Genomic DNA, 12654 nt, shown 5'->3' with positions numbered 1-12654 from the left:
ATGGTCTCGTGATTCATCCTCAAGCCATTTCGTTATTTTGTCAATCAGAAGAGGCTGGGTGAGCTTCATAGCACTGAGGCAGAGACGTGGTAATATAGTCGCAAGTAGACTCCACTTGGTTGTCAAGACCATCGCTTGCAGTAGAGGGCGCCTTTTGATGTTGTATTGGCCTATTAATTCCGTCAGAAGCAGGCCTAAAGGATATGAAAGCCTGGCTTACGGAAGCGTGACCAATACTGCATGAATCGCTCTTCCACTGATTCGGACAACAGACTGCGATCGATAGCATACAAATCCTCGAATCTGATGTTCTTCCGATACGCGAGGAGAAAGAGCGGACCAAGCCACCAAAGCACAGTGCGGTCGAATACATTTGCAAGTGCCTCTGGCGCGTAAGCTCGATACGGTGGAAGCAGCCATGGCCGCTTGGACCGCGCTTCGAGGAAGAGTATGGCAATCTTGATGGCCAGGCAAGCGGTGAAAGTGGTCACGACGGCCGTGTCTGAGCGGTGACGCAGCCACAAAGTACGAGCTTGTGGCACATCTAAGATTATGGAGATGAGGATGAAGACGCTGATGATGTCGCTGGGCCTCGCTGAGCGTGTTTGCTCAACGGAAGAGAGCCAAAGTAGACCCAAGCAAGCGAAGAAGGACAAGCTTGCCGCTGCCACAGCGATGCGACTAGTATCCTTTGCAAGGGCCCAGGAAACCAAGAGAGCGCACTGGCTCAGAGCCAGGAACGATATGATGGCTTGCTTGCTACGGCGCGCCCACGATCTTGCACATTTCGTTTCTTGTCGTCGCAATTGAGAAGCTCGGATAGGGAGCGCGAGGAGTAGTAAAGCACACGGCGCAATCTGGAAGCAACTCTGCTCGAAGACTAGTGTGAAGTCGAAGTTGTCGCAATACTGAGGACCGAAGGCATTGTCAGAGATGAGAGAGCAGTTCATGATGAAGTCCGCTCGCTTGGCAATAGCTGTGCAAAGAAAAAGGCACAGAGACCTTGCGCAATGGTTTGGAGATCTGAACAGCACGTGAAATCAACGCGCTAAACTAACAAGAGACAATGGTAGAGCGACGCCGCAACAGCTGCACGTTATTGCACAAGCAAAATCCTACACTAGCTGGAATGGATGTGTAAAGATAAGAGAAGAGCGATATGCCTTGATTATCACTCTAGGCTGCCACTTCAAGGCGGACTTATTGACGGGGATAAACACCGGCTCATCACTATCGCGGCTTGATATCGATCCGTCCCTGGTCTTCTATACCAATATAATTGACTATTTGATCTTATTGTGCATCCAGTATCGTCTCACACTCTATCATTTGGCAAACATCTTGCAGGCGTCTCTACTAGTAGTAGGTCCGAAAGTCCGTCGCGATTGGGTAATGTGTCAATCTCTTGCGATAATGTCGTGAGGTTTCGTCACACAGATAGAAAGAGGTAGTTTGGAAGCTACTATTTTATCATGGGCCTGTTGGCCGTGTGATACCAGTGATAAAAGGCAGGAATGACGACATCCGTGTTGCGGACAGGCTACACTGCCCCAATCTCGTGATGCGGGGTAATATGCGTACATGCGAACAATGGTGATCATAGACCGAACTCAGAGCCCTTCCCTTGCGACCTTGATGTGCACTGAGGTTGATCTTTCCAGAGTTGCTTTCACATTATCTTGGGGATCTACTGCAATCCCTTGACCAGTTATACTGAAACGAGCCGCGTGGTGTTGCCAGGCTACCTAGGTACCTAAGTGAGTGACTGATCACCCGTCCACCTGTTTAGTTGCTAACAATTCAGGCAATGAAAATCTGTACTGGTTCAAGTGGCCAAAGTTACAGAAGCTCGGGCTTCTAATACCTAGCCAGCATGGCTCTAGCGGATGCGTCACTATGTGCTGCGTGCCAAAGTATCTTCGATGGTTCAGAAACACTGCTTGAAAGATATCAAGGGATTACCTATAATCCACGCGATATGGTTGCTGCAGCTATGAATGGATGTCGGATTTGTATCTGCTTCCAGCATACACTCACGACAAGATACGGCTCCGTGGAGAATATAAAGCTCAACGGCCGCTTAGATCCGGCTGTACAAGATCCGTTCTCTGTGCCGGGATACCTTCGCATCTACCCAAAAGATGACTTGAACAACTGGTCTCACTATCTGTACATCGAACAGAACGCCGCCGACGAGAGTTCGATGGCCCCAGAAACACTCACGGCGCAACATACCAAAGATCGCAGATGTCTTAAACAAGTATCTGAATGGCTACAGGACTGTTTGGGAAGTCACGAACGTTGTCGCCAAGCAAAATTGACTCACACTTACGCTACATTCCCTGCTCGCCTGTTAGAAATAGGACCAACCCTTGTGCGGCTTGTTCTGAAAGAAGACCTTCACGAGATCAGTAGCGCGCACTACATAACGCTGAGTCACAGGTGGCAAGCCGAAGTAACACCAAAGCTCTTGCAAAGCAACTTCTCCGCGATGCAACAAAGCATAGACGAGGGATTGTTACCACAGACATTCCAAGATACAATTTTTCTTGCCAGGGAACTGAGTATGAGGTATATCTGGATAGACGCCCTGTGTATCATTCAAGATGATGTCATCGATGTGCATCGAGAGATCTCTTTGATGGGCGAAATCTATCAGGGCGCGCTGTTGAACATTGGTGGTCTCTTGGACCAAGGGCTAACAAGAGAGACGGCGGTTGGACTGTTTACTGAGCGCGATCTGAGACACCACACTCCCTTCATCATCAACGTTAGATGGATGGGTAGTGGCTTACAGCTTCGTGCCTATGGCTCGGTTGCATTTGAAGAGATTGCGGAGGCCCCGCTGATGAGCCGTGGTTGGGTGCTGCAAGAACGTCTCCTTAGCCCAAGATCGATCTACTTTGGAGGACAACTGCACTGGGAATGTGCCCAAAGCTCAGCATGCGAGACTTTCCCTGAAAAGAAACCACAGCCCTTCTGGGGCCGATTGAGGTTTGGACATTCTGTTCCTCTGCGTATCTCCACACTTCTCAACGAAGAGATACCGTGGAATCCAGAAGCAGAACCAAATATCAATGTGTATCAGAGCTGGATGCAAGTGGTAGAACGGTTTACTAGTTGTAAACTGTCTTTTGAAGAAGATTGTTTCCCTGCATTGTCGGGTCTTCAGCGTAAATATGAGGAAGTGCTTCGAGATCGGTACCTAGCAGGATTGTGGTTTAACGACATAATAAATGAGCTTGCGTGGTTTGTAAAGCACGACATGCAGGGCCGTACGACTCGAACTTACCCGAAGAAGTATAGAGGTATTATCACCTAAAAAGCAGCTAGTCTTATTCTTAGCTTACACGAAGCACAGCGCCATCTTGGTCGTGGGCCGCAGTCACCACTGCAGTGGGCTTCCCTGCATACTGGGATATACACCGGCGTTCTTTCCCAAAGCAAACCATTGCGAAAGTTGAGTTTGTGGAAAAGGAAGAGAATGGAGCATTGAACTCGACTAAAGTATGCAGTGGCAAGCTGCGTATGTCTGGTCTCATGGTACAAAGCAAGAACAGACTCTGCAAGTGGAAAGCCCCAAACCTCACCTCTTACCTGTGTGGATACGAAGTTTACGATTCTGGGTACACAGAAAATCGACTCCGGTTCGGTAGCGATAGCTTCCATTTCGTCCTACATCACTACGATAGGGCATACGTGCCAAATGTCCGCGGCGAACACCAATCAGTCAGGGTGGTTATAGGATTGATAGTCGAAATTGTGGATCAGAGATTACAGCTTTATCGCAGGATTGGGATGTTTAGACATTGTATGGGGCCTCCCACTGACCCGAGCGACTACGACGAGTTCGTAGATTGGGATCCGTCTAAAAGCGAGCGCCACACGATCACGATTGTGTGACATCGTCAAACACGCTTCGCGCATATCAATTGAGCCCATTGTTTGAGCCTTGCTGTAAACAAAACACTGATGACATCGGTGGCATGCGTATTTGAGAGTCACGTGTAGTGGTGGCTAACCTCGTGGTACGGGGTAGGTTAGGTATGTAGGCAACCACCGTGAGAGACCGTCTGTTCACTTTTGTAAAGAACATCACACCTACTTTGGTCACTCAGGATCAGTATTCAGAAACAGCAAATCGAAATATCCACCTGGTCGCATCACAGAACGCGCTCAATCGACTCCGAAAGGACCGCGAACGTTTCTTTTCTTGCAGCGACTGCGCATCTGCACCGTTAGGTGCTGTTTCCGGCGATTGTCGTGTCGTCTGCGCGCAACCTCGTTGGTACGTGTGCGCCTGGGCTCGATGTCGATCCGCCTCAACTCCAACCTCCGTTCCACATATATCTAGGTGGGCATACATTTGGCTTGCATTCTTGCATGAATTTGGTCTACCGATGCCATGACGTCCATTGATTGCTGACCGTCGATATGAGATGTCGTATCCCAGATATCTTCATCCCGAAACCTGGCGCTCTAAAGTTATCCAAATGCTGACCTTTGAGGTGTAGTTCACTCGGGATGGAAGTCGAACCTGGATCTCCGCCTTCTCCACCAAGCATCAACCAGTCTCTTTGTATTGGTTGTCAGGGATTTCTGATACAGCCGGATCAACTTGCAGCCGATGTATGTCGAACCACCCGCAAGGGGCGTATAATCTTGCTATCTGCAGAAGGCGGATGCCCTATGTGCAAAGTATTCGTACGACATTTACGTTGTAGACAGGATTTGGCAGACGCATGCTGGGACACATTTGTACAACCTCAGAGTGATTACACACCTAAGGAGATCCGTATCGAAAAAAGCGGAGAGGACTCGGGTGAGCAATTCATCGTGTTGAAGCTCCTATCAGGAATCTCAAACAGTGGGCCGGACCATACTGATCTTTCCACCCGGCTGACTTCGCCGGGTCTACCCAGTAGTACTGACGACCGACGTTGCATGGCTCAAGCTTCCGCATGGCTCGAGGAGTGCTTGGAGAAGCACACGTGCTGCAACCATTTCTCCGGCAATCATACGGTAGAAACATTGCCATCCCGTTTGCTCGCAGTTAGTTCAGAAAAGGTGGCAGTCATAACCACGGCACACATACGGGACTCGAACGATCTTGTATACATGACACTTAGCCATAAGTGGCGAGATCAAATGCCAAAACTGCTGCAATGCAATCTCAAGGAGTTGGAATTGGGTGTGAATGCCCTCAAATTGCCAAAGATGTTTGAGGACGCCTTCGAACTGGCTAGGGAGTTACAAATACCATATGTATGGATTGATGCTTTGTGCATTATACAAGATGACGAGCCTGATAAGGCATCCGAAATATCCAAGATGGGTCATATCTATCGAAACGCCGTCCTCAACATCGGCGCTACTGGAGCTTCCGATGCTACACAGCGAACAACCGACAGTGACTTGGCGCCTCGCAGTGTGGTCAGATGCAAGGCCGGAACTGAGATGCGCAGAGTTAGCAATGTCAATTGCAGCACCGATGTTACAAATAATTGGGATGCAAAAGATGAAGCCAGAATGAGCGCAGAGAGATACGACTGGTCAGCTTTACGGGACTTGCCAATGAGCCCAGGTCTTGACTCATCAGGCTTTGTTACTGAACATCTACAACCACAAGGCCTGAGCCCAGGCTTGTTCATAGACCGAGACCCTCTGGAATTCTCTCCATTTGTTATGCTAATCAAGCGAAAGGACGAAGAGCATAGCTATGTTGTTGATGATCTGTCTCACACGGAGGTCTTTCAGCACAGCGCTCTCTTCAAGCGTGGGTGGGTGCTACAGGAACGCCTCCTCAGTCCTCGAACGTTATTTTTTGACCAAAAGATAGTCTGGGAATGTTCTGAGTTAGTTGCATGCGAGATGTTTCCAGTCTGCTTTCCTTGGAAACTTCCGCAACCGAATAATCGCATAGCAAAGATCCTTACCTGGAGCAACGAAGAATCCAGGCAAAATGCGCAAAACCAGGCTTGGCTAGACATTGTTAAAGAATTTACCAAGTGCCAGCTCACATACGATTCGGATTGTTTCCCTGCCTTATCAGGTCTTGCACGCAGTTTCCAGGCTTCCCTTCAGGACGAGTACTATGCTGGACTTTGGAAGGGAAAAATGATCTGGGGTTTATGCTGGCGCCGCGACGACCTAGAGTTTTACAAGCATCCTCCTTTTCCTGATGACTACCGAGGTAAGCTCCCCCCGGTCTTTCATGTTGTGCGCGGTCTCTAATGTTATCAGCACCCTCATGGTCCTGGGCATCTGTAAAATTTCCTGTCAATTTCATCGACCAGCGTTATGCGTACAGTTATAATGCAGATCAAGACATAGTTCTTGGGCGAGTTGAAGACATCCACGTCACACCCTCCGGTTCCGACCCTCTTGGCTGCATCTTATCCGCTCGTCTCCAGATCTCCGGCCATCTCCGCAAAGCTGTTCGACGCCTATCATATCGCAACACTGAAGGCTTGCCTCTTTGGGCACTTAATCGTTCAGTTGTGCAGTGCGAGTGGTTCGATACCGGGTATGAAGGGGAGAATTTTGATATCCGAGATATCAGCGCTGCATACTTCCTTTTGCTTGCGCATCAAGTCAACGAACTGATGAGCCACACAGATGGTCTCGCCGTAAGGACTGAAAGGCTCATAGGCATCATCGTCGAACCCGTTGACGAAGACAGAACGAAGTGGCGCAGAATCGGTGCGTTCGATCATCCGCGGGGTGACGACTGGATGAAGCTGGACTACAATCCAGGCTATCCCGAATTTCATGACTGGGATCCAAAGAATGACGAGAGGCATACAATCACGATTATCTAGATGGCTTGCTCCTACACTCGACTCCCGATGTACGTTGCTTGGCCAGTAGATGTTACGATTAATATCTAGTCAAAGTACTACTCAAATTATTGCAGTCAGATCATCACGAGACGAACGCGAACACAGGAAGACGATTCAACCCAACCATCGACAAAAAACGAGAGTGAATCTGAACACTTTTGCCATTTCACAATGCAAATATGCTAAACTACATCAATATTAACCCGCCTTTTCCCCAAACGCCCATACCATGCTCAAGAAACACATGCACTCATAGTAACGTACAAGCAAAAGAGATCCGCAGCGCCTAATCGCTACTCCGCCTATGCTTCTTACTCTTCTTCTCCTTCTTCTTCGGCGACTCTTGGACGACCTCTTCCACTTCCTCCTGCTCAACAGCATCCACATCCTGCATCTCCACGTCATCCATCTGAACATCGCCATCGACATCTTCATCCTCCTCCTCTTCTTCCTCATCCTCAGACTCGGAGTCCGAATCGCGCTTCTCGCGAACACCGTTGGAGATAGCTTCGTTAACCTCTTCCGCGACGTTCTTGAGCGGATCCCTGATCTTGACCGGTGCGAGCACGTCGAACGCGCCCGTGCCGATGCCACCCAGTCTACCGACGACAATGCGTGCGCTGGGGTTCTTGAGCTCGTCCCAGTCGCGCTCCATGACGGCGTCCTTGAGGAAACCGACGGTGGTTTCGAAACTCATCTTCATGAAGGGGCTGACGTTGCCCTTCATGCCGATGCGGTTGAAAGGTGTGAAGCCGCCGCCCTTGGTCATGGTGTCGGCGATGAGGTTGAGATGGCGTTGGTCGACGGAGATACCGTGACCGGAGAAGACGCCGTGCATTTCTTTGACGATGGTTGCGCGGGCGGCTTCGACACCGTAGAGGTGCAGCATGGCTACGATGTCGTTGGTCATGGTGCGGTTCACGTCGATGATGTGGGCGTACTCGCGCATGGCGATGAGGTTAGAACCTTCGGTGTTGATGACACCATCTGCATCTGAGTATTGAGCGGCTGTGATACCGGGGATGACGTGGATGGTGGCGAAGTTGGCAGCGTCTTCTACGTGGTGCAGCATGAGCAGCTTGGGAGTCGATGTCTCGAACTCAAACGTGATCTCGCAGAAAGCTCCCTTGCGGTCGTCGAAGGTGAAGTCGTGGATGTGATCGTTGTCGTGGCAGATGCGGTCGTGGCGGATGTCCGAGGATTCGTCAGTGGGTACGAGTGTACCCTCGTCCTCGTCGTCAGAATTGAGTTCCGGGGTAGCTGCGCGCGAGGGCTTGGGGCTGCCACCGTAGGTCTCGTCCTCGTCGTTGATCTCGTCTTCTCGATCAAGGTTGTCGTTGACTGCCTGTTCCTCCTCTTCTGGCTCTTCGTACGCCACGCTGTCTTCACGTCGGCCTCGGTCCTTGGCGTGAGTAGTGTCATTGTCACCCTCGCCGTCGTCACTGTCATCGTCCTCTGCACCGCCTTCTCGTCCCGCGCGGAAGGTCTCCTCTGACTCGTCAACTGTTTGCTCTCCGCTTCTACCAGTCTTCTCGCCGATAGTTGGGATGGCAGCCGACTTCGCCGTTGACAAGGATTTGTTCGCAGCCTTCTTCTTGAGGTCGGCCTTGATGATCTTCTGGAGACGCGGGCAGAACTTGTGCTCGATGGACTCAGCAACGTCGCGAACCTTGATAGCGTACTCCTTGGTGTACTCCTTCGCCGGGTAGAAGTCCAGACGGATCTTGTAGCTCCTGGCCTGACTATGTTCGCGACCGGGACCAGTGGTCTCAGTCACAGTGACCTTGTCGAGCACAGCCGAGAGTGGCAGACGGCTGATACTCTTGGCGAATTTGTCGTTGTCTGATTTAGAAAGCTCGGGATGGGGATATAGTTGCATCGACGGGGTAGAGATGTTCGCACTAGCAGTCATGACGATTTCTCGTAGACGGGGAATACCGAGTGTGACGTTCTTCGCAGAGTGACCAGCCAAATGGAAAGTGTTCAGCGTCATCTGTGTTGAGGGTTCACCAATAGATTGGCCAGCAACGACACCGACAGCCTCGCCAGGCTCGACCAGGGACCGCAGGTACTTGAGGTCAAGCATTTGCTCAAAGGTACGCTTGAGGATCTCGCCCTCCTCATCCTTCTTCTTGTTCTTGAGCAGCTTGTCGGGGTTTTGATCACAGTACTATGATCGTTAGCATCTTATGGTTGATCGGGATGAAGTAACTTACGTCTCGCTTAGCCTGTAAGAACAGTTCCGAAGTACTGCCACTATGCCTTGATGGCGTGTAAACGGCAGTGACAGGGTCCATTGCGGCCACATCACCCTTCCTAGCCTTCTTCGCCGCCTTCTTGTTGTGCTCAACTGCTTCAGCACTAGAAACCTTCGGGTAGGCTTCAGCAGTGTGGAGGGATTGGGCTAGCGAGTAGAAGTTCTCCGCCTGGAACTTGAAGTCGTTGAGGTACTTCTGCTTGGTTGTGTCGAGACCATCTTCGCCGTACAGGAATTGGACCATGGTACCATCTGAGTCGCGGACAGAGGTGTCGTATTCGACCTTGAGACCTTCCATACCCTTGATGATACATCTTTGCAGATAACCGGAGCGCGAAGTCTTGACAGCAGTATCGATGAGACCTTCTCTACCAGCCATCATATGGAAGTAGTACTCTTGCGGTCGAATACCAGTCAAGAAACGGTTGACGATGTAACCACCAGCGCGTACGCTCGTCTCGAAGGGCTTGAAGCACGGCAGTGTCTTACCAGAAATCATGACTGGAACTCTTCGGCCTTCCAGAACTTGTTGACCAAGGTTACATGAAATCTGGTTGGCGTTGACCATACTACCCTTAGCTCCAGAACCTGTCATGGCTTGCATTTGGTTCTTGGGGAATGGCTTAATGAGCTTATCGGGTAAGCAGGCTGAGGTAACCGCAGAGGAAATCTTGCCGTTGGCAGTGTTGGTGAGCAGATCCAGACCGTGCTGCTTTGTGTCGTCTCGTAGCACGGATTCAAGTCGTCGCCGTAATTCCGGGTTCATGGGGTCGATCTTCTCCGCGTCCATAGTGACGTACTTGGAGGCGACCTCGAATCCAACCTTCTCCGCTTTACGGAGCTCTTCCAGCCTGGCACGATCTCCTTCCTCTGTAAGGATCAGGTCCTGGACACCGCAAGAGAAGGCGCGCATGTGAAGCATCTTGGTAAGCAGTCGTCCGATGATACTGAGGGCTCGACCAGCAATCGTCTCTCCGTAAGCCTCGTAGATGCCGTTGATGAGACCACCCGCGGCAGGTCCGATTTGTCCCTTGTCCATGATACCGGAAAGCAGTTGGCCATCTTTGACAATGACGAACTGCTCCTCCACGTGAACACCCCAGAGTTTGCCATTCGTTGAAGATTTGGATGTGAGCGTTAGTTCTTGGTATTCTGCGGGCTTGATGTTCTTCAAAACAGTGGTGATGATTTGCTTTCCGGTCCACATCGGCCTAGGCTTCATGATAGCAGGGTTGACTGTCTCAAGTCTACCTGAGGTGGTATGGCCGTCTTCCGGTCGCAGGCAAGAGTAAAGTAATTGATGGTACTCTTCTCTTGTGAAGAATGTGTCCTTGTTCGAAAGCCAGACTCCCATGGAGATATGGTCTTGAATCAAACCACGCAGAGGCTTTCCAGCAGTCGCAGATAGGTATTGATGATCGGTATCCGCTACCGTCATAGCCTCCGCTCGGGCAAGCTCATTCTGGGGGAAATGCATGTTCATTTCGTCACCGTCAAAATCGGCATTGTATGTGTTACAGTTGGCGTAGTGCATGCGAATGGTCTTTTCTCCCGGTAATACACGGGCGCGATGTGCCATCATTGAGGGCTTGTGCAGTGTCGGCTGTCGGTTCATGATAACAACGTCGCCGTTGTTCAAATGACGATGCACCTTCTTATTCCGAGCTCCATTGGAGTATGAATTTGTGGGTGCAAGCAGTTGGTTGGCTAAAGCTAGTCGCTCTTCGTAGTTCTTCTTCTTCAGTGACACTACTTGTCCAAACTCGTTCTCGATGGCATGCGCCCCTGGCCACTTGTCGGGACCGTTCAGGACGGCTTCCTTGAGATCGTAGAAGTTGTGGTTCGTGACAGGCTCTGGGTATGTAAGTTTCATGGCGAACACTGGAGGGACACCAATCTCGTTGGTCTCGATGTTTGGGTCAGGCGAAATGACACTGCGCGCGGCGAAGTTGACACGCTTGCCCATCATGTTCTTTCGGAAGAGACCCTCCTTCTTCTCCAGACCCTGCTTGATACCATCGGCGTTTGTGACTGCAGCGCGGCCTTGCACGGGGTTTGCATCGCGATCGATAAGGGCGTTCACGGCACCCTGGAGGTTGACAAACTGGGTCTGCATGTCGTCGAAGTTACGTTTCCGGTATCCGAGCTCGTTCTCCATGCCTCGCATCTCCTGGCTAATCTGACGGATTGTGTCACATGCTTCGAGAATGCTCTTGTAGAGCTTGTTCCTGGCGGATTCGGCAATAGAGTCGCCCGTCTTATCTTCGGGTCTGTACTTGTTGGGTGGTACGACGATGGCCTGTGTGAAGAACATGTCGGGGTTTACGTCCACGAGAGACTTGGTTCCGTGAGGGCTGTACAGAAGTCGCATCATCTCAGTCTCGCTCTCGAAGAGTAGGGTCATGGCTGCTTTGACCTCTGTCGCGTTGATATACTCTTGCGCACTCTCTGAAACAGCGGATGACGACTTCGCTTTCCGTGCCATGCGGGATTCTGTAGCGAGGAGCGACCCGTCGGCCTGCTGTATATCCTCCATTTCGATGCCCTCGTCCTCGCTCGAGTTGGGATCCAGGTCCGCGACTCCCTCATCCGCGTGTACATGTTGCTTTTTCGCCTTCGCATCTCTGCGAGCCAAGATGTCCAGAGGGTTTTGGAAGGACATCTCTTTTGCAGCCATCTTGGCCTTGTCCTTTTCGCTCAGAGGCTTACGGAAAATCTTGATGCCACGGTCCTTTCGGTACGTTGGGCTGATGCCTGTGCAACTGCCGCAGGCCTTCCGCTTGGTGAGATCGGCATAGAAGTCCTTGATGACTTGTCGCCGCGCATCGGAGATGGTCTCGTTCTTGTCGCGGACAGCACGCGCATCGTGCTTTGTGATGCCGGCCCTCTTCATGCAGCGCTTTACGTAGTTGTTGCGCTGGGTGATGATGTCGGCATTGTCGTCGTCATCGTCATCCTCCGAATTACCGGCGTCTTCTGTCGTCTTGCCCTTTTCCATGCTGATGTGCTCGTGCATTTCGTTTGCTTCCTTTACTAGTCCACATCTTATCAACCGCAGCTTGGAGACGAATTCGCTGACTTGGACGCGAGGGAGCTTGAGCTGGTGGCAATATGCGCACTTGCCCCGGAGCAGTCGCAGCAGCTGGTCCATGAATGTGAGGTGGTATACGGGTACGGGGAGCTCGATATGGCCGCAGTGGCCGGGGCAGCCTTGGAAGCTGGTGAGACCGCATGTTCCGCATCTTGAAGTTTGTTAGCGGAGTGAATGAGCTTGTAGAAACGCGATGAAGCTCACGCATTGTCCAAGAAAGCGCCCAAGGCAGCATCGTGGAGACCGCCAGGTACCGGGTGCAGCAGCGTATCGAAGGTGGTCGGGTTCGTGATGCGCTTCACCGAGAGCGACTTGATGTCGTTTGTCGTCAAGAAGCCAAACTCGACGCCATTTATGGCCGAGGAAGTCGGCTGATGGGTGTTCATGGCGGCGCCAGCTTGTCTTTTGCGCCTATTGTCTGAAGAGATCGCGCGCAAAGGCGTTTAGTGAATGTTCGCAACAGC

The 12654-nt window shown here is 51.2% G+C and overlaps 1 protein-coding gene across 1 annotated transcript; it reads right to left on the bottom strand.

Moving 5' to 3' along the window:
• Positions 1-7128: 7128 nt before the first annotated feature.
• J4E93_008747 (uncharacterized protein) lies at positions 7129-12576 on the bottom strand (the record flags this gene model as incomplete). Its single annotated transcript, XM_049346645.1, has 3 exons — positions 7129-9012; positions 9059-12341; positions 12395-12576. The coding sequence occupies 3 exons, from the start codon at positions 12574-12576 to the stop codon at positions 7129-7131; spliced, it is 5349 nt and encodes a 1782-aa protein (XP_049196065.1).
• Positions 12577-12654: the final 78 nt, after the last annotated feature.

Source organism: Alternaria ventricosa (genome assembly GCF_023758065.1).
Source record: "Alternaria ventricosa strain BMP 2768 chromosome Unknown scaffold_18, whole genome shotgun sequence".
Classification (NCBI taxonomy): Eukaryota; Fungi; Ascomycota; class Dothideomycetes; order Pleosporales; family Pleosporaceae; genus Alternaria; species Alternaria ventricosa.
This window is presented reverse-complemented; position numbering and strand designations above follow the sequence as displayed.